Raw genomic sequence first — 25558 nt, 5'->3', positions numbered from 1 at the left:
TCTTCTTTCAACAGACACTTGTTTCCATATCTTGGCTATTGTGGTAATCCTGCAATGCACAAAGGGCTGTAGATATCTCTTAAAGATTCTAATTTTGTTTCCTTTGAATATATATACAAAAGTGGATTGCTGGATCACATAGTTCTATTTTTAATTTTTTGAGGAACTCCCATATGTCTCTCATAATGGTTGATATTCTTATCGACAGTATATAAGGGTTCCCTTTACCTCACCTCCTTGCCAACATTTTTTTTTTTTTTTAAGATTTCATTTATTTATTCATGAGATAGAAAGAGAGGGAGGGAGAGAAGCAGGCTCCCTGTAGGGAACCTGATGCTGAACTCGATCCCAGGACTCTCTAGGATCACGACCTGAGCCACCCAGGTGCCCCTCTTATCTTTTTGATAATAATCCTTTTAACAATTGTGAGAGGATATCTCATGTATTATTGATTTGCATTTCCCTGAATGATTAGTGATGTTGAGTGAATTTTCATGTACTTGTTGGCCGTTCATAAATTTTTTGAAAACTGTCTTGTTATTTTACCCATTATTTAATTAGGTTATATGTTTGCTATTGAGTTGTGTTAGATATTAACCCTTTATCTGACATACCCAAATATGTTCTCTTATTTCACAGGCTGCCTTTTCATTTTGTTCATTGCTTCCTTTGCTGTGCAGAAGCTTTTTAGTTTGATGTATTCTCACTTTTTTATTGCTGCTGTTGTTGCCTATGCTTTTGGTGTCATAGCCAAACCATCAATGCCAACACAGGAGCCTTTTTCCTGTTTTCTTCTAATTTTGTTTTTCTGGTCTTACGTTTAAGTGTTTAATCCATTTTCCATTAATTTTTGCATATGGTGTAAGATTGGGTCCAATTTCATTCTTTTGTATGTGATCTAGTTTTCCCAACACTATTTATTGAAGAGACTATTCTTTCGCCTTTTGTGTTCCTGGTACTCTTGCCAGAGATCAGTTGACTGTATATATGTGGGTTAATTTCTGGGTTCTACATTCTGTTCCATTGATCTATGTGTGCGGGGTGTTTTTTTTTTTTTTTTTTTTTTTATATATGTGTGTTTTTAAGCCAGTATCATATTTTAAAAATTACTATGGCTTTGTAATATAGTGTGAAATCAGGAGGTCTGATACCTCCAGCTTTGTCCTTTCTCAAGATTTCTTTGGCTATTCAGGGTCTTTTGTGGTTCCATACAAACTGTGACTATTTTTTATTCCACTGTGAGAAATGTCATTGGAATTTTGATAGGAATCATTGAATCTGTCAATCATTTTTGGGCAGTATGGACATTGTAACAAATTAATTTTTCCAATTCTTGGAACATGGGGTTATCTTTTTTTTTTTCCCCCTAAAGATTTTATTTATTCATGAGAGACAGAGAGAGAGAGAGAGAGAGGCAGAGACACAGGCAGAGGGAGAAGCAGGCTCCATGCAGGGAACCCAATATGGGACTTGATCCCAGGACTCCAGGATCACACCCTGGGCCAAAGGCAGGCGCCAAACCACTGAGCCACCCAGGGATCCCCCCAGGTTATCTTTTATTTGTGACTTCTTTAACTTTTTGCATCAATGTCTTTTCAGGGTACAGGTCTTTCACCTCCTTGGTTAAATTTATTCCTAAATATTATATTCTTTCTGATGCTATTTTAAATGTGTTTATTTTATTTCTCTTTCAGATAGTTTGTTAGTGTATAGAAACAACTGATTTTTGCATGCTGTTTTTCTATCCTGCAGTTTTACTAAATTTGTTTATTAGTTTTAACGTTTTTTTTTTTTTTTTTTCTTGGAGTCTTTGGGGTCTTCTATTTTTAAGATCATGTCATTGGCAAAGAAGGACATTTTACTTCTTTCTTTCCAATTTTGATATCTTTAATTTCTTTTTCTTGCCTAATTGCTCAGGTTGGGACTTACACTACTATGTTGAGTAGAAGAGGCAAGAGTGAGCATCTTTGTCTTGTTTCTGATCTTAGAGGAAAAGTTTTCAGTTTTTCTTCATTGAGTATGAAGTTAGTTTTGGCTTTTATTATATTGAGATACACTTCTTCTATACTTAATTTGTTGAGTTTTTATCATGAAAGAATATTACATTAAAAAATTTTTTTTGGTATCAGGATAATCATGATTTTTACTTTATTCTGTTAAAGTGATGTATCACATTTATTGATTTGCATATGTTGAAGAATCCTCGCATCCCAGAGATAAGTCCCATTGGATCATGGTATAATGACTATTTTAAATATGCTCTTGGGCAGCCTGGGTGGCTCAGCGGTTTAGCACTGCCTTCAGCCCAGGGTGTATATCCTGGAGACCTGGGATTGAATCCCATGTCAGGCTCCCTGCATGGAGCCTACTTCTCCCTCTGCCTCTGTCTCTGTGTCTCTCATGAATAAATAAATAAAATCTTAAAAAAAAATGCTCTTGAATTTGGTTTGCTAGTATTTTGTTGAAAATTTAGCATATATGTTCATTAGGAATATTGGCTTATAGTTTTCTTTCCTTCTAGTATCCTTGACTAGTTTTAGTATTAAAATAATGCTGGCTTATAATGAGTTTGGAAGTGTTCCCTCCTCTTCAGTTTTTTAGAAAAATGTGAAAAGGATTGGCATTAATTCTTCTTCAAATGTTTGGAAGAATTAATAAGTGCTGCCATCTGATTCTGGACTTTTCTATTTTGGGAAGTTTTTGATTACTGATTCAATCTCCTTATTAATTAGCCTGTTTAAATTTCCTCTTTCTTCCTGATTCAGTCTTAGAATACTGTATGTTTCTAGGAATGTATCCATTTCTTCTAGGTTATCCAGTTTGTTGGCTTACCATTGGTTGTAGTAATCTCTTAGGCTCTTTTGTATTTCTGTGGTTATCAGTGTAATATTTCCTCTTTCATTTCTGACTTCATCTATTCTTCTATTTCTGATTTCATTTATTTGACAAGCTAATAGTTTGTCAATTTTATCTTTTAAAAAAACTAGCTCTTAGTTTAATTCCTTCTACTGTTTTTCTATTGTCTATTTCATTTATCTTTGCTCTAATTTCTATTTCCCTCCTTCTGTAACTTTGAGCTTAGTTTGTTCTTCTTCTTTCTCTAGTTCCTTAAAGTGTAAGGTTAAGTTGCTTTTCTGAGATCTTTTTCTAAATGTAGTCATTTATTGCTATAAACCTGCCTCTTCAAAATGTTTTGCTTAGTTTTGTTGTTTTTCTATTTTCATTTGTTTTAGGATATTTTCTATCTCCCTTTTTATCTCTTCTTTAACCCATTTGTTGTTCAAGAGTGTATAATTTCCACAAATTTGTGAATTTTACAGCTTTCCTCCTATTACTGATTTCTAGTTTCATACTACTGTAGGTAAAGGTTGGCATGATTTCAATCTTTTTAAATGTGTTAAGACTTGTTTTGTGAGAGAAAACACTTGTGGCCAAGCGATGTCTCCTGGTGCTGAGCTGTGCTGTTTGGGGGGCAAGGTGACACAGGTAAAACTGTTTTTACCCTCTTCTGTGAATTTATTCTTGGATTTTTTGTTCCAACAGTGTGCTGGAACTTCCTTGGTGGACTCTTGGACTCCCACAAAGTTAATCTCATCTGTGGTTGATTGTTGATTGTTAAACAATGTTCTGTGAGGGATGAAAGTAGAAAACTCCTGCCATATTCTGACTAATGACAAAGTATTCATAGTTTTAGACCTTAGAAAAATTCTACAGTAACTCAAGTAACCCAAGTCTGGGTCTTTGTCCACTGGAAGTTTAAAGTGGGGGGTCCAAGTAAATGTCAAAATGAATTAGAGTTAGGAGAATAGTGACAAGTAGATTAGATAGTAAGTTATCATAATAATCCCAAAGATAGATAGATAAAGAAAACCAATTTATAGTTAAAGATAGTGGCTTGATCATATAAACTTAGGTTTCTCACTCTGAAAACTCCACTAAAATCATAATAGAATGATAAAAAAGGAATAAACTCACAAAGCCAAAGATAAGAGGAGAAAACAACATTTAGAGGCCAGAAGAAAGGTGGATAAATAGAAACTGACTCAATCAATCTTTGAAAATAGAAACATAAAACAGGAGGGTATGCTGCTCAGAAACAAGTCAATTCATATCTCTCGTAAAGACAAATTATAGGTCCTAGATACTTCTGAATGTGGGGGTATAGCTAATGTAGAAAACTATTTGTATTAGGTAAAAGTTTGAATAAGAAGCAGTTAGATCTACATATAGCCTTTGTCAACCATATATCTGAACAACCCTCCCCTCTCTTATCCATGGAGAAGACTTTGAGGAGGCACAACCAGTGGGACTTTGATGTGGAACCACCATTGGGTTGAAGACTATTTTCATGCTGAAAAATGGTGAGTTATGGTATGTACTAAACTAAACTTTATGTAGTAAATGTGGACCTTACTAGCTTCTCTCCCAAACATGGTTCCAAGAATACTGGAGGGCAAGCCCATATTCTCAAAACAAGAACTTAGAAATATCCTTTCTGAAAAACCATCATAAATAAAAGATTAAGAAATACTTAGGATACTAAATGTCAGTTTTTTAAATCTTAATAAATAAATGGCCAGTCATTGGTCATTAGTCAATAAAACGAACTATTTACCCACAAAAGAAAGCAACTTTGTGATACCAAAAGAAAAAGAAAGCAACCTACACTTATGCACAGGGAGTTTTCAATGATCTTTTTAGTACTTTCCACTCAAATACAAATGGAAAGGACAAGAGATTTGAACAAAGGTCCTCTTTTGACACATTAAAAAGCCAAACAAGGAAAAAAGGAAGTTTGAGGAAAAAGAGAATAGGTTAGGGGAAAGAAACACATAAGACCTATAATGAATATTCTCAGTGAATTATGAAAACATCTTTATTGCATTCATGAGATGAGAAGAAGATGCTATTAACAAGGAGTGTTCTCTGTGTATAGTTATTTTTCAAATTTGAATATGATACAGAAGTTACACTTTTAATAATGGTATAGTAGCTTTTATTAAGTTAACCTTCTTAACCTTACTAGCAGATAAAAATAATGGGGAAAAATATAAAAAGTTGTTTGAGGGATCCCTGGGTGACGCAGCGGTTTAGCGCCTGTCTTTGGCCCAGGGCGCGATCCTGGAGACCCAGGATCGAATCCCACATCGGGCTCCCGGTGCATGGAGCCTACTTCTCCCTCTGCCTGTGTCTCTGCCTCTCTCTCTCTGTGTGACTATCATAAATAAATAAAAATTTAAAAAAAAAAAAGTTGTTTGAATGAATGTACCTGAGAGAATTTCAAGGCAGGTAGAAACTGGAAGGGAGTTGACACATGAAGTAAATCAATGCATTTATGTGGCTTTTCACATAAAGGCACATCTCAGTCTGCAATGCATGTAGCAGTTGGAACTAAATCAGAAAACTGTAGTCCTAACTGATTTGAGGATTCTGAGGGAAGAGTTTGGGCCTATGGGCGTGGCTAGAAAATAAAAGAAAAATCTCAGAAAAGGGGAAGCTAAGGAGTTGGAAGAGGAAAATCCACATACCAACTCCTTTAAATCCTTGGCTGATCTTGATTAATGTATGTGCAGAGGGCCTGGCAGAAAGCAACAGCTGGAAGGTTGGAAAGAAATGAAGATTTAGCTCAGGGAAGAGTTTGATGTTTGAGCTGAACCACTTGAATTGCTTGCTAGAACACAATCAACACTACTTAGATGAGGCTATCCATAGTTGCTACAAGGGTACAATAAAAAAATACTAAACATAAAGAAACAAGTAAATATGGTCCACATTCAAGAGAAAAACAGTTAACAAAAACCAATACTAAAATGACCCAGATGTTATAATTAGAAGAATTTTAAAACAGCTAGGATAAATATGTTCAAGGGATTAAAGGAAAAAATATGATTAACTTGAACATATAGGAGAATCTCAACAGAAAAATATAACGTATAAAAAAAAGGGAAAGAATCAAATAGAAATTTTAGAAATAAAACATACAGTATCTAAAACGAAAATTTTACTGGATGAGAACTGATTATAGTCAAATAAAGAAGATAGTAAGTTTGAAGATAGATAATAGAAAATATTCCAAAAAATTGTACAAAGACTCAATGACCTGTGGGACCATATTTAAATGATTTAAATTATATTTAATTGTACTCACAGGGAGAAAGAAAATTGGGCAGAAAAAATATTTCAGAAAATAATGTCAAAATTTTTCCTAAACTGCTAAAAAACCATAAACTTACAGATCCAAGACAATCAATGAATTCCAATCAAGATAAACACCTAGAAAACCATGCTTAGGCACATACTTATCAAATGATGGAAAACACAGAAAAAGAGAAAAGCAACCACTGGGGAAAAAACCTCCATTACAAACAGGGGGAAATGATATATATTACAACCAACTTCTCATCAGAAACAATGGAGGGTGGGAGAGAATGGAACATCTTTTTTTTTTTTTAATTTTTATTTTTTAATATTTTAATACTTTATTTACTTATTCATGAGACACAGAGAGAGGCTGTGGGGTGGGGGTGGGGGGGAGACAGGAGAAGCAGGTTCCATGCAAGGAGCCCGATATGGGACTTGATCTTGGGACTCTGGGATCATGCCCTGAGCTGAAGGCAGATGCTCAACCACTAAGCCACCCACGTGTCCCAAGGAACAACATCTTTAAAGTGCTGTGGGGGAGGGGACAGTGGGAACTCTCAAATGAGAATTCTATATCTGAGAAAATTACCTTAAAAAAATAAAAGCAAAATAAATACATTTTTAGAAAAACAAAAATTGAGAAACCTGTTGTCAGCAGAGCAGTACTATAAGAAATTCTAAAAGAAACTCTTCAGGTTAAGGAAACTTAGATGGAAACATATATATAGAAAGAAATTATGAGAACCAGAAGTAGCGAATACCTGGTAACTATGAAAGAGAATATATTTTCCTTTTCTTAATATTTAAAAGAATAGGACTATTTAAGGGAAATATAATAACAAACATTGGGTTAATGCACATGTTAATTCTACTTCAGTGAAGTCTCTTAATAACCTAAATTCAGAAATTTAGGAATTTAGAATCGTAAAAATGTTAACATGAAAACACAATAAAGGATAGAATCACTGGAATTTCTACGATAAGGATGTATACAGTAAGAGTTACTATGTGTAAAAATTTCCCAACCAAACTGTAATTTCTGAATGAAAACAGTTTGAATCTGATCAGCAACCTGAATCACTACTAATTGCTCATAGCATTACAAATGGGAACTGGGAAGGGTGTAGACTATATTTCTTACAAAAGACAGTAGCCTATCAGACAGTAATGAGGAAGTCAAAGAGAGTTTGGCTGGTGCATTAAAAATGTTCAAAGAAAGTCATTGTTTATCTAAGTTTTATTGAGGAGACAGTGCTGCATGGCGCAGTGTTTCTCAAATGTAAGAAATATGCAAACCTCTTAAAATATAATCCCACAGAATCTTAATATTATATGCTTACATATGTATAAATATAATATTAGATATAATGCATTTTCTTAAGCTCCTATAAGTATAAAACTAAAATTTATAAATTAAGAACAGAAAATAATATTTAAATAAACATAATAAGAAATTAATTTGTTTTACTAAAACTAAATTGCTAATGTTGGGTTTAATATAGAGTGAAGTTTCTTCAGGACTGATTCTATATTTAACATTTTTCTGTATTTTTAAATTTTAATGTTACCAATATAGATATTGCCTTTTCATGTAAGCATACTGTATAAAGTGGCCTTACTGTTCACTGAGTTTCATGCTAAATATTTCAGTACTTTAACATATATATAAGCTAAACTTATTTTTTTTCAGAATTTAAAGGCTTTGCTTGATAGTATAGTATGATCTGATATATACTTAATTCCTGTTTATGACATTTTTGAGTGCCTATTTTAATGAGGCATATTATTAACATTGTAGAGATATCTTTTGAGAATACATTTAAAGATTCCTGTTATTTAAATCTACACTAAATACTCTGATGGAATTTAGAACAGGGTATTGAACACCCCAGAATTATTTCAAAGAGGCACAAAGGGCTTTTGTAATAACGACAGTAACACAAATTCAATATGGAACCAAGTGCTGCAATTTTGGATTCATGGTGCAAAGCTTTACTGCCATGCTGTTATGAATCAATCCTTTTTGAACCATTATGACAAATTCACTTTTGAATTGCACCATGACATTTCTTTGCATTCACTAGCCAAAAATGTGAGAGAAAACACCAATATACATAATTGTTCTGAAATCACAAGTCAGTACTTTGTTAGGATGTCATTAAGATTATTCATATCATTATATTAAATATTTATAATCAATAAGATGGAAGCACAATTTAAAACTGTCAGAATTTTCTTTTTTTCTTTAAGTACTTATCACCTTTTAGCATATATATTTTACCTCTTTGTTCTTTGTCTATGTCCTCCATCCCCATGAGAATGTAAGCTCATTAGGGCAGCAACATTTTCTTTTTCTCCTCCATAACGTATTTCAAATGCCTAGAATAGCATCCAACACATAAGCACTCAGTAAATGTGTTGAAAGAATGAAAAACTTGTCATAAGATGACATTTGGGGACACTCCAAACTTTTAGGATTCCCAGATTGAAAAGTACTGGCATGGAAGAAAAAGTTTTGCCTTAGGAGCCAGAGAGACCGGAGTTTAAAACTATTATGTAGCTATTAACTCTTATTCTGCTGTTACCTGCTGCATGATTTTAGGCAAGTTAATTAAAATCAGGGAGTTTGCTTTTTTTTCTCTAGTAAAATGTAAAGTCTGTTAAAAATGGGGATAATGGCTAACAAAAGCATAAAAAATACCAGCATGTATTATTATTATTATTATTGAGATGTCAGAAAAAATATTTAATCAAGTAAAATTAAACTTTTACACATCATCATGATTTTTCTTTCCTTAATTCATCTTATTTATAAAAAGGTAAAATAGGAAAAGATTTGGAATAAATGAAAACACAAAAATAAATAGGATTTAGAACTTCCACTAAAACAAATGTGTTAAAATACTGCAAGATGTTTTCATAATAATCATTTGTCAGATGTTGAAAGAGCTTGGCTATAATAGGGCTGTAAAATAAGCCAAAGTCAAAGAATTAACAATAAAACAGAAATAGATGAACTACATGAAGTAGGATAAAGATCATCTTGTGACCTCAGCTGTACATGAGTGGTTTTCTTCCCCAGCATTGCATATACTTTAGCTACTCACCTTCTTCTGGTATGCAGGTTCCACTCAGTTCATCAGGAACTTTAACCCTCAGGCCAACCCTGAAGGAAGAATTAACCTACTTATTGAACCCTTAGGCGGTGTGCCTGGCTAGGAAGCTGGGTATTTGGGGAACACACTGAGATGATCTCAGCATTGTACTGCAATATCCCACAACCACTAAAGGAAGAGGTTAAAAGTGATTTACTATACGAAGAAGAAAAAGTAGTATAAATTTATTCCTTGATTTAAGTTTTGCTGCCAAACATAATTCTCAAAATTCTTTGGAAGTGGAAATGGATTTAAGGTCTGTTTTAGGCAAACATCATTTGTATTATGAAAAAGAACAATAAAATATTACTTAGTTTCAGGCAGGGCACATAACATTATTCACAGTTTAGCACAAAAAAAGCAATTTTGGAAGGCTAAATTAATTCTTAATCCAAACCATGTTCCAACAATACAAATAAGTACTGTTAGATTAAATGGGTCTGTCCTCCAAGATCCTTAACACTAAAGAAAACAGTTAAATGTGAAATATACCCCTAAAAATAATTTGGGTGTTAACAGCCAAGCAAAAATAAGTCCTTAAGGTGGTTTATGCCAGGATTCTCCACAGTAAAATCATATTTTTCCCTTTGTAATTAATTCATATCTTACAGGGGAGATACTTTGAGTTGGGATAAAGAAGCAAGTAAAAGATAAATAGTCTCTTTCTTGTTATACTTCTATCCAGCAATTTTAGCATCTAGATATTTACCGCAATAATTATTTCTCTAATATTTGCCAAATAGTGATTTTCTATCTCCATTATTATTTCTGCATTTATTTATTGGAATATTTGCCAAATAGTGATTTTCTATCTCCATTATTATTTCTGCATTTATTTATTGGAATTTTGCTAGAAAGAAGAGCTGTCCTTTTGCCCTATTCAATTTTTTTACATCAGTGTAGTTTCACAGATATTTATTTAACGCTGTGGTTTATAATCCATTACTTGAATTATACATTCTATTCACATGGGGTCTTAAAAATTACTTTTTATGGTTGATTCTGAATGTGATTGTGTGTTGCTGAGAAAACACAATCTGAATAATATCAGGTTTTTGACATTTATTGAAATTTCCTTTGTAACAAAGCATGTGGCTAATTTGTTTGTAAACTTTTTTATATGCATGACATAATGAACATTCTTTTTGGCTTCTAACTTTTTTCACTGTTAAGTATAAAACATATGGCAGTGTATGATATATAATTATATGCTTAGTGAATTATATAAAGCAGGTATCTGTGTTACCACTACTCAATTGTGAAAAAAATATACAGTCTTGTTAGGGACAGAAAAACATCCTAAGTGCTATGTTCCAATTATCATCCTTGCTTAACACTCAACCTCTCCCAAACAAAACTAATGCCTTGATTTTTAGGTTATCTAATTACCAGCTTCTCCTAGTAAATTTACCACCTAAGTATGCATTACTAAGAACTATGCTCTAGTGAAACAAGATATATTATGGAAACATGATTAATCAATTAATATTAATATCAGACAAAGTAAACTTCAAAACAAGGAGTGCTGCCAGAGACAAAGAAAAACATTTCATAATGATAAAATGTTTAATTTATTAAGAATGTACCACAGTCTTAAACATGTAAGCATCTAATAGTAAAAAAGTATATGAAACAAAAATGACAGAAATAAAGAAAAATTAAAAAGTACCAAATCATAATTGAAGATTTTAACACTTTTTCAGTAATTGACAGAACAAGAAGTCAGAAAAGATATAGATGTGAACAAATATCAAATGAACCAATTAGAAATCTATACCTAACAGCTGCAGAGTATACATTTTTATCAAACACACGTGGTATCTCATTGGTTTGATTTCCACAACTAATGAACACACTTTTATATATTTATTGGCTACTGGGCTATTCCAGATGCCATGAGGGCTCTGCCTTTAGGGAACTCTATCTAGGATAGTTGTTACCAGGACTGAGAGTTAGAAGCATAGAGTCTGACAGGCTGTAGTAGTGCAAAGGTTAAGATTTCTTACCCATGGTGAATGAGATGTGATAAAGAAGTGTACCAGCTTGTGTAATTTATCTGGCATTTCAGAGCAATGAAGAAATTACTAGGACTGTGGAACTGGGTGGTTATGGCTGAACACCAGTGATTTACCAAGAAAAAAAAAAAAAAAAAAGAATGACAGACTTAGGTCAGTTAAGTACCAATTTAAAGTAAAGAATACAAATCAAAGGGCAAACGTGACTTAAGATTAGCAATGCAACTTAATTATAAGGGTTGCAGAGCTAAAGAGAAGGCTGATTTCTCACCCAGTCAAGTCTTCTATGCCAATGTCAGGGCCCTATTGGAGAGGTAGGACTCTGAGCCCTGATGTGGGGATATTAAGACTGATGCAGTTGAGAATTTTGAGCACTCAGACTATCTTCAACATCTTTGGGCCCAAGAAAGAGAACCACTTCCACTTGTTAGGGGATAGGGACTCTATCTTATTTGATGACCACACAGGTTTCAAATGAAGCAGGTGCTTTATAATGCTTTTATTTTTCAGAACCTGACTTCATTTCACTTCCTGGGCACCAGAGGAATGAGTGTCAAATCTCAGAATGGCCCCACTGGAGAAATCTTGGGCTTGCTGAGGGAGGAGAGAGATTTATTGCCAAAAGAGAGTAGATGCACCTGGCTAATATGCAGTGTAGGAACTGTCAGAATATGCCTGGAATCTTGAGGGTGCTGGACCAGAGAATTGGAATATAAATTGCTTAATGGGGGATCTTTTCCATGACTCAGATTTAATGCCCTGACATGGATTCTTGGAGTCAGTTTTTAATACACTGACGGGGTGGTTCTTGGAAAAGTGAAAGAATGATGGCCCATTTTAGAGATTTGATAAATGGTGTAATAAACTATTCAGAAAGCAGTAAAAGCCTCAGAGAAATGGGTATGCTGGAGTGGACATTATACATAAAATACAGCTTATACTATGTTCCCTGGAAGGATTTGGAAGCAAGTTTCAAATAGCAACCAGAGGGTGCCTGATCCACAGGGGTTTATGGACATATCTCATAGAACATATTACTAGAGGCAAGATAAAACACTAGAGGTATTTCATAACACATATTCAAAAAAAGATCAAGATTGAATGAACAGAGAGATAAAAGTTGGCCACTTCAATGGAAAGTCATAATCCCTTGCTATTTCCAGACCAGAGACAGTTCTCAGATCCAGAATCCATGGATTGAAAGAGAAGTTAAGGTCTAATTGTCACTAAAGAAAGCAAAAGAATACAGTAGTGGCTGACTTCATCTTTCTAGGGTCTATAAACAATGAAATATACTACCTTATGTTAATATATATATATTCCAACTTTCATTTGATTAGTGTTAATATGGTATATCTATTCCCATCCTTTAACTTCTAAACCATTTGAATATTTATATTTAAGTCGTTTTGTTGTAGGTAGCATATATTTGGGTCTTGCTGTTTTCTACATAATCTAGCAATCTCTGTCCTTTAATTAGTGTAGTTAGGCCATTTACATTTAATGTGATTACTGAAGATGACATTTAAGTCTATTATCTTGCTATATGTTTGGAATCGAGCATTTTTTGAGAACTCCATTCTCTTTTGTTGCTTATTAACTATAGCTATTTTTAAATTAAGAAAGTTTATAGTATACAACTTTATCAGTCTAACTTCGAATGATATTATACCACTTTGTATACAGTATAAGAACTTTATAATAATTCTTTCATTTTTCCATTTTATTCAATAGCTTTTGTGCTACTCTTATCATGGATTTCACTTTTTGTGTTATAAAAACAGTACATTGCTATTATTTTTGTTTCAAATAATCAATTACCTTTAAACATATTTAATAATTTTTAAAAAATTTAATATAATTGCCATTTTCAAGGCTTTTCATTATGTGGTATAATTTTCCATTTGTCTGAAGTTTCCTTTAACAGTTTTTGTTGTGCAGGTCTGCTAATGATAAATTCTTTCAGTTTTTGTACATCTGAAAAAGTCTGTATTTCATCTTTGAAATGTACTTTTTCTGTTTATAGAATTTCAGTTTAACTTTATTTTTTCTTTCAATACTCTAAAGATGTTTCTCCACTGTCTTCTGGCTTGCATTGATTCCAAAGAGAAATCTGCTGTCATTTTTATCTTTGTTTCTCTATACATAATGTGTCTTCTTTTCTTTAGATGCTTTTAAATTGTTCTACTTCATACTGATTTTAAGCAATTTGAGTATGATGTGCTTTAGTGTAGTTTTCTTTTCTTTTCTTTTCTTTTCTTTTCTTTTCTTTTCTTTTCTTTCTCTTTTCTTTTCTTTTCTTTTCTTTTCTTTTCTTTTCTTTTCTTTTCTTTCTTGTGTATGGATCTTGTTGAGACAGTTGGACCTGTTGGGTTTATAATTTTCACCAAATTTGGAAAAATTTCAACTATTTCTTGGATTTATTTTTGTACTCCTGAATTTATCCTTCACAGGATTCCAAAAATTACACAAAAATTAGGCCACACAAAGTTACCCCACAACTCATAGAAGCTTTGGTAATTATTTTTTTGTTATTTTTCTTTCCATGTGTCATTTTGGATAGTTTCTTTTTATAAGTCTTGAAGTTGACTCATCTTTTCTTCTGAAATATCTAATCTGTAAATCACTTCCTGACATGATATTCTTCATCCCAGACATGGTAGTTTTAGGTTTTTAGTTTTAGGTTTAGGTAGTTTTAGGTAGTTGAGTTTTTAGTTTTAGTTTTAGGTAGTTTTAGGTAGTTTAGTTTTATAGGTTCAAGTAGAGTATTTTTTATCTTTAATGTGCCTATTTAATATATTCCTGATTTCTAACTTTGTGAATATATGAAATCCACTTATGACAGCTGTCTTCATCTACTAATTCTATCTTCTGTATCATTTTGGTTTGGTTTAGATTCATTTTTTTCCTTATTCTGGGTCTAAATATTTTGTTCAAGTCTGTAGCTTATTGTTTCACTCGTTTAACAATGTTATTCAAATAGCAGAAATTGTCAACTTTCCTGAAGTCCAACTTATCTTTTTCATTTATGGTTCAGGTTTCTTTCCCTCATATATAAAATCTTTTACTAAGCCTCAGGTCACAAAGATTTTATATTTTCTTCAAGAACTTGAGAGTGTTAGATTTTTATTTTATTAGCAGTTTAAAATTAGTATTTGTATATAGTAAAATATAGATAAAGGTATTTATTTACTTGTTTCTGGCATTATGTATTAAAAAGAGTATTCTCTTTCCATTGGATTGTCTTTGACCCTTTGTCAAAAATTTTTGTCTATTTTTGGGCTTTCTATTTTGTTGCATTAATCTTTCAGTCTAACCTACCATCACTATCACACTGTTTTAATACTGTGGCTTTCCCTCCTCATCAAATACATTGAATTGATGATTTAAAAAATATAGTGATATGGTGAATCATACTGATTTTAGAATGTTGAACCAACCTTTTATTCTTGGAATAAACCTGATTTGGTCATGATGTATCATTCTGTTTACATATTATTCAACTCAATTTGTTAATATTTTATTATGGATTTTTTTGTGTTTATAAGAGTTACTGGTCTGTAGTTCTCTGCTCTTACAATGCCACTGATTTTGGTATCAACAAAATGCTGACCTCATAAAATGTGTGGGAAAGTATTCCTTCATTTTCTATTTCCTAAAAGAAATTGTTTAGGACTGGCATGATTTCTTCCTTAAATGTTGGTCGAACATGCCAGTGATGCCATCTGTGCTGAGTGTTTTAAAGAAAAGGAAGGTATTTTAACTACACATCAACTTCTTTAATAGACATAAAACCATGCAGGCTGGGGTGCCTGGGTGGCTCAGTGGTTGAGCATCTGTCTTTAGCTCAGTTCGTGATCCTGGAGTCTGGGGATTGAGTCTTGCATCAGGCTCTCCGGGAGACTGCTTCTCCCTCTGCCTATGTCTTTGTCTCTCTGCGTCTCTCATGAATAAATAAATACACTCTTAAAAAATATAAAAATAAATAAAATAAAACTATGCCAGTTATTTCATCTTCACTGAATTTTTGTAGTTGTTCAATGAATTTTTCCATTTCATTTAGGTTATCATTTTTATTGACAGTTATTTACTTATCTCTTATTATTCATATAGTATCTGTCAGATCTTTAGTACTGTTCTTTCTTAGTTGTGATAATTTGTGTCTTCTCACTTTTTTTCTTGTTCAGTCTGCCTAGATGTTTATCAATTTTAGTATGTTTTGCAAAGAACCAACTTTTTGGCATAGTGATTTTCCCCACGGTTTTCAGTTTCATTGGTTTATGCTTTTATCTTTATTATTTTCTTACTTTCTTCTGTTTTGACTTTGTTTTCTTAAGACATTATTGATTCAAAACTTTTGGTTTCTAAAATAAGGCATTAAATCTGATTTCTCTGTAGGTACTTCTTTAGCTTTATCTTACATAGTGCATTTTCATTGTCATTTAATTCAAAATATTTTCTAATTTCACTGTGACTGCTTAACTTCCCACATTCTTGTTATTGATGTTTAGTTCAGTTTGTAGTCAGAGAATATATTTTGTCTTACCTCAATACTTTAATTTTTTTAAGGCCAGAAAGTAATCTATTTTTGTGAATCTTCCAAGTATTTTCGAAAAGAATCTGTATTTTACTCTTGGAAGGTGGAACATTCCTCTTAGTTTTATTTTCCTGAATGGCCATTAACTTTTTAAAAATAAAACTTCACAAAGAAAGAATAGGTCAAAAAAAAAAAAAAAAAAAAAAAAAAAAAAAAAAAAAAAAAAAAAAAAGAAAGAATAGGTCACATAGATTGGATTCAGAAATCTGATGGTTTGGGATGCCTAGGTGGCTCAGTGGTTGAGCGTTTGCCTTTGGCTTAGGGTGTGATCCCGGAGTCCCGGGATCAAGTCCCACATCGGGCTTCCTGTGTGGAGTCTGCTTCTCTCTCTGCCTATGTCTCTGCCTCTCTCTCTCTCTCTCTCTCTCTCTGTGGCTCTCATGAATAAATAAAATATTAAAAAAAAAAGAAATCTGATGGTTCAATACATGAATCTGAAAAATAAAAAAGTATTTTATAAAAGTTATGGTAGTAAGTACTTTTCAATATGAACACAACAAAGTACATGTATATACACTTAATAATGACAGAAGAGACCATGTACCAGCAAATAAATGCAGATAATGAATGTTATTTCTCCATATGCTTACCTTCTAATCTGCTCCTAGTATGATTCAATGACCCACTGTCTATACTCTGGCCACAGAGGTTTTTAGTTCTTCCAAGCAGCCAAATTTCTTGTTGTCTTAAAGTTTACTGAATATATTTCTCTACATGGAAAATATTTTCTCCCTCTTTTTGTCTAATTTCTCTTCAATTTTCAGCATTCACCTTGAAGTCACTTTCTTCAGGAAGCCTTTTCTGACATGATCAGTTCCTCCTGGTTTACATTTTCATGGCGCCCTGTATGTTTCTCTCACAGAATTTACTATGATTGAAATGAAAAATATAAGGGCAGTTTAGGGCAGATTATCAAAAATGTTAAGGTTTCTTAAAGGGCTCAAAATCATTGACTCAAAAAAGTTACCAAATTAAGACAAGGATCAGCCAAGTAAGCTGACTTAGTGAACTTAAACCTAGTTAATGAATGGCATTTCTCTTTTGAAGACATCTCTGAAAGCAGAATTATATACCTCCAGAGGAATTTTAAAAGCATCTGACTTCCATATTAAATATCTTACACATCCAAGAAAATATAATGTATAAAATGTTGCACATAGCAGGGCACACAAAACCAACCAAAATGAGAAATCCCATTTTATTGTCTTCAAATATCCAGACAAATAGATAAGGTGTCTGCTTCTCTAAGACATACCTTGCTTTAGAAAGGAAAATCCATACACAAATAGCAAGTTGGGTTCAAACTTTTTTTTCCAATTGAATACAAAAATTAATACTTTAGAGTCTTTTAGTTTCTTGTAAATTTTTAGGCAAAGAATTTGGGTGAAGAGACTGAGAGGAAAAGCTTTGTCTTTCATGAATATTTGGAACCTTAATTTCTTTTAAATAGCACTTGACAATATTACCAGGGAGCACTTATAGGAAAATATACAGAGCTTCCTTGGCAGTGGGGTTGGAAGAGCTGCTTTCCCCATGTCTTTCAGACTCACTTTGTAAATTATGTGAAACACTTTTAGACAGACACTGGCACTCATAAATTATACAGCTCATTTGCATATTCCAGTCATGAGACATTATGCAAAGTGACATGATTTGCATAATGGATTCCTCTTGTCGCTTCACTTGCTGCATGCTTTTAAAAAACAAAATGAAATAAAATGAAAGCATGAAAAGGTGAAAGCATCGTTTCCAGCTTCGCCTGTCTCCTTCCCAACTACAGTATCAACTGCTTTCATTTTCTACAGGGGAAGGGGTGAAGGGGACAGAAAGCAAAAATCTACAAACATACAAACAAAAAGAGCTTTCACATGAATTTTGTTCTTAATTACAATGTACCTACTTTCCTGGTGAAATCTTCCATCATAAATAACTCATCTGAGTCAAGAGGAATGAGAACAAATTAAAACACTAAATACAGAGTAAGAAACTTTATGGAACTTTTTCCTTAAAAAATTTTTTTTCTTTAGGGGTGATATTTAGGGAAAGGGTAGCCTTCCTCCTTGTAAGTGAAAAGAGGCTTCAAGGATTTTCTTCTTATTGGAAAAAAAGCATATTAAGGATGAGATAAATGGGCTAGGGGAGGGATTCCCCCCACCCCCCCAAGAACTTCTGAAGGGTTTTCCTGTTTTGAAAGATGGAGGGAGAAGAAAGACAGGGTGTGCTTTGATTATTTAACAAAATATAGAATGTCTATATATACTGTAAGGATGAGGCAGTACCATGTCGACTTCTATCGGCTCTACTCCAATAAGCAGGCAACGTTCCCTCAGCAGTTGCCAGTTTTGCTGCGGGCTTTCCCTGCCCCCCTGCACCAGTGCGAAAGGCAGAGTGTGCCAAGCGGCTGGCGTCTGTACCCTGTGGGAAAAGTTAACTGTAATTCTTCGGCTTTTAAAATCAATTAACCCGTGTGTTAATTAACGTCAAGTCGACGGGAGGAGGAGGAGAAGAAGGGGAGGGAGGGAGGAAAGAAAAAAGCTGCAAGGGCGGATGGCAGAAGAGTTGGCACAGTGCCATCCATTCAGGGGCAACGCCACAGTTTCGTGCGATAGCAGCAGCGGGTATATGTTACGAGGGCCCTGTATGCGGGCCAGGCAGTGCGGTAAAGCCAAGGGAGATTATCCAGACCCCCAGGAGCGAACAGAAAGCAGCAACCGAAGGCGCAAGTGCCAGGATTACAGCCTAGGCTGCTCCAACTATGAGCCCTTCCTCGGACCCAGGGACTCGGCTACTTGGGGTTTGGGGGTCTTCCACACCAAAGAGGCACAAAGCTGACTTTAATCACTTTCTTCCTTTAAACTTGATTCTGCCGCAGTGGAGCCAGCACAGCGGATGCTTTCACACCCAGCAAGACAAAGGCCGTCGTCTCCGCCATGACACTGTTCCGTTCCAAGCAGAGGCCAGGATCTTGGACTCCTTGAAAAATCAAAAGGAAACAAGGAAAACAAACAACAAATACAGCAACAAACAGAAAAAATTAACAACCACCAAAATCGGGTGCCCATTTGCCCATGCCAGGGGTGATCTGGGCATCTGTTGCAGCAGAAGGCGCTTGTGTGGGGCTATTTCTTTTTCTTTCTTTCTTTTTTTTTTTTTTTTTCTTTTTGGGCAAGCTGTTGGTTTGTTTGCTATTCAACTTCGTTTATAATTAACTTAAAAAAAAAAAAACTCACCATTCAGCCTAGTCAACAACAAACAAAGAGAAAAAGCAGACATCGGAAGAGAAATGCCATAGGAAGCGGCATGAATACATGCCACAGCCGGTGCCACTTGCCATTCGGAAAACCTCAGGGAAAGATGCCAATTCTACAGCTCGGAAGAAGGCAGAGAAGGGAGCATAAAGATCTACAAATAGAAATCATAAGGAAAGAATACTGCTTATACAATCCTGGATTGCAATTGCACACAGCATCTGCTGGGAGAAGAGAGGGAATATTTAAATGGAGACATAGATGGGTATAAATTGAAAGATAGGCACCTATCGATTGGATATAGACACACTTGTAAGGCTGTATGTGTATATAAATACACATTATTTTCAGACAAATTAAACATTTAGATATGTATATATTTTTGTGTTATAGGTATGGGTATGTATATAGGTGTGTATGTTTATGCATATATACACATACTGTGGGATGTATGCATGTGTGAGGAAAAGGAGAGGAGGACAGAGAAGGAGAGAGAGGGAAATGTGTGTATGTGCATGTATGTGTGTGCATACAATCCCACTTTTTGACCCAGGTATACACAGAAGACAAAATAAAAATCATACTCCAGCAGCAAGCAGGCAGTCAGAGATTTATCTACATTCACTGCTATCACCAGGGAGATGAATGGGGCCGATCTGAAGCCCTTTTACAAGATCCACTATGGGAGTGAAGGAGGAGGAGGGATGCCACACAGACATGCACAAACTTGAAGGCAGAGGGATTTGGAAGGTGCTACTTAGGAAACCCTGGTGGCATAACGCAGGGGAGAAGAAGGGGAAAGAAGGGGGAAGAGGCTTGTCTCTATGTTTTAGGTGGTCGTTTAAAAAAAAAATCTGAAAAGGGGTTTCAGGAAACGGCTGGTACTTACGTTGTCTGCGTTGCTGTGGATCCTGAAAGGTGTTCTGTTGGCACCAGGCACTGAGCCAGGGGCAGGCGCTGGAAACAAAAGAGAGAGACAAAAAAAAAAAAAAATAATAATAATAAAGTCATTCTATGGGAATATTAATTGCTGCTCTTGTGGATTTTACAAAACACACAAACTGTTTTCTTTTTCTTTCTTTCTTTCTTTTTTTTTAAATGTGGATTGGCGCGTGTCCCTTTCGCATGGAATATACAAGTAGTATGGGATTTACAGCCCAGTACGGGACTCAGGATTAACCGCGCTGGCATCTTTTGGGCATATTCTTCCTTTTAATGAATGAGCTTTCGCTGTTAATGAGGAATAATCGTTTGGCTAATGAGCTTTGAAACATTAAGAGAAAAGAGTTTTTTTTTTTTTTTTTTTTTCCCCGTTAATCGCTCTGGTGTGACTGCATGGATGGATTACAAAAGACAGCAATAGGAACGCAGTACAAAGGGGGGGAACCTCTCCTGGAGTGGGAGAAGCATCGAGATGGGTGATGTGTCCCTGCACCTTTCCTTCCTTCTTGCTCTTTCACTCTCTCTGCCAACTGCTATGGGTTTCCATAACTCCGCAATCAAAGTGGATGGTCGGGAAGGATTATTACAAAGAGTGAAGCCTCCGCTGTTAATGTCTCCAGTGTTTAATCATCATACAGTAGAATGGTTTTATGCATATTTCATTTGCATATCATTAAACTGTGTTAGCGAGGGGCATTCAGAGCCAGGAGAAGTACAAAGTTGGGGAGAGAGGGAAGAAAAAAGGTCCCTATGATGCTTATCTTCAAACAGGGACTTGTTCCATGATCTATCTTCTACTTTTGCTAAAATCATTATGACTTGGAAACCTTTGAAGTTGGATACAACCTTGGATTCTTCTAATTCCTGCAGAGCGGTATATTTTTAAAAACAGCAGAAATGTTCCTGCACTAGACAATTAAAGGAATATAAACTCCAGTGGGTTGAAACTAGTAGCTCTTTGGGGAATGCAGTGGCAGAGGCTTCTACAAATACCAACAGTTAAAAAAAAAATAAAGAGCATCATATTAAAACAAAAGAAAACGAAGACAAGAAATATTAACACGTGGATTATAGTTTCTTTTGGGGGGTAATGAACTAAAGAGAATGAAGAAGCCATCGGTAATTTATCCCTTCATTAATGAACAGTCACCTTTTTGTATGTGTTTGTTTTTGTCCTTTCTTTTAAGGGGGATGTTGTCACTTTCGGAGTGATTAGTCAATTATTTTGTAGCTCTGATCTTTTTCTCCTGCACCCGACAGGAAAGAAAGGTGGTGGTTAGGGAATATGTGTGTATTGGGGGGATTTGTGGGGAGAGAGGAATACAGTGAGTTCTTTGTAGATGTAATACATGCACAACATATTAATTGGGAGCTTTTAAAGCTCCCTCAATAGGCTATTTCATTCCTGGTACAACAGCAGCTGGTTAGCCACTGTTGGTGACTCTTCAAATATCACTTTAAGTATTTTTATTCTGTCACTGTTGTTGTTGTCTTGTTTTGTTTTTCCTTGGTCAAGAATGAGAATATAATGTCATCTCTTCTTTATCAAGTGTCTTCTCTTTTCCATCTTCTTCACTTCCAATTTCCAAACTGCAAAACAATGTTGGTTTAATATTGAATCCTAGTGCAGAGTCTAACTGGCACAACTTGATTTGGAAATGAGATGCTGTTTTATATTTAAATTATCCCCACTCCTCCCTTATCCTCCAAAGCTTTGTCTCTGTTATGAATATTCAGATGAGGCATGATGTGATTACACTGTACAATTACTCCTATCCATAGTGGTGGCAGGGGCTGCTGGGGAGAGAGAGAGCCAGACAGCCTCCAAGCCAATACGGAGTTTGTTTTCGGTATTTTTCCTATCTCCTTGGCGCTGCGGCACATGCAGATGTCGCTGTTGTTCTTTATAAAGCCCTAATGATATGCAAAAGCATAACGACTCGGTTTGGATGCAAAGCATCAGCGAAATATTATGAATGTCTTTAAGAAAAGAGGAGAGAAAATCCTGACTGAAGGAATGTCCACATAAATTATTTTTATTTAAATGAATTCAAAGGATGGGGTGAGGGCAAGTCAGAAGGAGTCACATGGAAAACATGCATAATATTAATATGCATAAAGAGTTCTCACCGAGGAGAAGAAGCTCCTCAGTACAGCTCATGGGACAAACTGGTTCATTAGGAAATAGCTCAGAGCGACTACAGCATTTTGCTATTTCAATTTTTTTCCTTATTTTAAATGAAGAGTCAGACAGATGTGTTTTCTTTGCATGGCAGCATCGAGATGGATCCAATCTGTGAAATTTGCTGCCCAGATAGCATTTCTAATGGAAACTGGAACTAAACAAGGGCATGGATATGGAAGGGAGAGGAGAAGAGAGAATACACGAAGAGGAGTATGTTCAGAGCCACAGCATAATGTTCTGTAGTGCAGGAGGTTTTCAGAAACCATCTTTCCTTCATTAGTCTCAGATGGGGGCTCCTGTTGCAGGGAGCTATCAGGGTTTACAAGATGAGCACCGAGACAGGCCCTTCTAGGTCTGAGGCTGAGGAAAGCAGCGGCAACTTGGTGCCTGTCCCCCACCAAGCTGTCTACAGCTCGGAAGCCAAAAGCACAGCTACTCCTAATTTGGGGATGCAGTAGAGTGCTCCTGGTCCAGGTATTCGTGACAGAGGGAATTCTTGGTGCTATCCTAGTATACATTGCTAAAGAGCAGATGGAATCAACTGAGTGCTTACGCAGGCCTGATAATGTCATTGCCGCTTCATTCTCAGGGTAAAGATTACTGTGGTTTTCTGACATTTTCGGAATGTTGAAATTACCAGTGTGGATTAGTGCATGTTTATGATGAATAGAGATGAATAAGTAGTGAATGAGTCTATTGGTTGGATTCAAAACTGATAAAATATTTGGAATAATACGAATAGCCTCAAAAGATTAACAAAGAAAACTGAAGCAAGAAGCAGCAGTCGGAAAAAAAAAAAAGAAAGAGAGAGAGAATTCATTACTTCCTTGGTCAGGTATACATAGTTTAAATTATTTTAATAATTCAGGGTAAAACAATTTTATACTGTTTAAATTACCTTAAGACAAAGACAGTTTTGCTCTGATCTATGTTCTTGTACAAATGTCTACTTGAACTGGACTCTATTTATACATGAGCATGTAAGCATAATCTAAATTCTGCTGTTCTTCACCCATTAATCTTCAATATTTCCATTTATGAGTTTCCCTTATAACACACACACACACACACACATATTCTCAACTGCTACATGATTCTCAACCGGTAAAGTGTACCAAACTACAGAGTACAATGAATGATTAATTGGAGAATGGCTATTTAATCTGAATCTGAATCAAACCTTTAACCTCTTATCTTTTCCATCTTTGTTGACAGAATTATGGCTGTTAAATATTGAAACAATGCATGCAAAGAATTTAGTATAGTATTGCATGTAAACACTAAATAACATTATATTTTATTGTTGCTATATTATTACTTTAGTGTGTTGCTTAGTATTTGAGAAAAATAAGGAGAAGGAAATAACATTCAATCTTTTCTAAATAGTGATGCATGGAAAGGTTTAATGAGAAACCATTAAATAGGTTTCCATGTTGGATAAAATGTGAATGATCAATAATCAAGTCAAACTATAGCTTATATGAATACAGTTCATAAAAGACCCTTGAAAAGTTTCCTTTAAAAATATATGTGTAATTCTGAAATGATGATCGTGCTGCATGAAATCTACAGACTGATAAGAGAGTTCTATCATGGTTGGTGTAGACAACTATGGTAACTCAGAGATGCTCATTATTTACCACATTGACAGGTCAATGCCGATTTTCAGAACCTTTTTTAAAAAAAAGATTTTTGAATAGGTAAAATATTATTTTTAAATATTAATAATTTAAATAATATAGAAAGCAAAAAGTCTCTCTCTAGTCCCCCATTCTAGCTATGAGTTTTTAACCTCACTTCCAAGTTGGTAATCACTGTGCTGGTCTCTTGTTTATCCTTCCAGACATAATATGTTATACACAAATATTAATATGATATTAATACATTTTCCCTCCCATTTTTTGGTACACAAATGGTAGTTTTAAAAAAGGTAATTTAGAATTTTTTACAAATGCAGTAATCTCATCTGTGAATAGCCTGCTTAATGTCTTCATTTGCAGTAATCATGTCCATTAAATTTTGTCTTTAAATTATCTTATTTTATTGGTGAGGACGTCTAGTACCATGTTGAATAGAAGTGGTGTGTGATGAGAATGAACATTTTTGCCTTGCTTCCAATCTTAGGGGACATCATTGCCTTGTTTCTGAACTTAGGGGAGAAAAAAATTCAGTCTTTCATCATTAAGAAAAACACCTTTATCAAGTAGAAGAGGTTGCTAAGTTGCCAAGAATTTTTAAAAATCACGAATGGTTAAATTTTGTCAAATGCCTTTTCTGCCTCTACTGAAACAAATGACAGCTTAAAGTTGTTGCCATGGTGAAATTCAATGACTGATTTTCATGTTAAACCAACCTTGCTGTCCTGGGACAAATGCTACTTGGTCATGATTGACTGATCTATCAATCATGTATAAATGGATTGCAATATTTGACCTGTTAATATTTTTTGTTAAGGATTTTGGAATCCATCGTATTATCCATGAGAAATATTGGTCTCTAATTTTCTTTTCTTAAAATGACTTTGTTTGGTATTGTTAACAGGGTCTTGCTGACTTTATGAAATGAGTCAGAAAGTGTCCTCCTTCTCTATATGCTGAAAAAGTTTGTGTAAGATTGTTATTTTTTTGTCCTTAAATGTTGGATAGAATATACCAGTGAAGCTATGGGGCCTACAAATTGTGGGCAATTTTCCAATCATAAATTGGATTTTTAAGAAAGTGATCTAGAACTTCAGATTTTCAGTTTCTTGTGTCAATTTTTTGCAACCTGTTTTTCAAGGAATTTTTCCATCTCATCTTAGTTACCTTGATTGGAACAAAGTTGTTCAAATATCCTGTTATTATCCTACTTCTTTCCTGTCAAAACTTCAGTAATGTCCCTCTTTTTTTTGTGATATTGGTGACTTCTATTTTCTTTCCTTTTTTTTTTTTTTTGGTCAGTTTTAAAAAATCAATTTTATTAGTCTTTTCAAGGAATCAACTTCTGTCTGTTAATTTTTCTTTGATTTTTACTCTTAATGTTATAATTTCCTTTCTTAAAATTTGGGTTTAATTTGCTTCTCTTTTTCTAGATTCACAATGTTGAATCTTAGATAATCTTACACTTTTCTAATATAGATGTGTAGAGCTATATGTCTCCAAGAATTGCTTTAGTTGCAACCACATACTTTCATAGAATGTGTTTGTTATCGTTTATTAGAGATGTAAAACAATTTCTCTTGTGATTTCTAATCTTGCACACCTATGTTTAGACATATGTTGCTTATTTCCAAATAT

The 25558-nt window shown here is 34.5% G+C and overlaps 1 protein-coding gene across 17 annotated transcripts in view; it reads right to left on the bottom strand.

Annotated features, from left to right (window-relative positions):
- Positions 1–25558, bottom strand: part of LOC144308469 (uncharacterized) — a 329585-nt gene that overhangs the window by 70789 nt on the left and 233238 nt on the right. For 5 of the 17 annotated variants that reach the window (XR_013374973.1, XR_013374968.1, XR_013374971.1 and 2 more), the window contains 3 exons: positions 20046–20113; positions 19139–19310; positions 17093–18881 (listed from right to left, as the gene is read on the bottom strand). Coding sequence is in view for 7 of the 17 variants with exons in the window: in XM_077889042.1 (XP_077745168.1) it covers positions 19147–19310; positions 20046–20113 (232 nt within the window). In the remaining 10 variants the exon portion in view is untranslated. The other 12 variants (XM_077889061.1, XM_077889006.1, XM_077889016.1 and 9 more) reach the window with 6 other exon arrangements.

This window comes from Canis aureus, chromosome 3, assembly GCF_053574225.1.
Source record: "Canis aureus isolate CA01 chromosome 3, VMU_Caureus_v.1.0, whole genome shotgun sequence".
In the NCBI taxonomy this organism is placed as follows: domain Eukaryota; kingdom Metazoa; phylum Chordata; class Mammalia; order Carnivora; family Canidae; genus Canis; species Canis aureus.
This window is presented reverse-complemented; position numbering and strand designations above follow the sequence as displayed.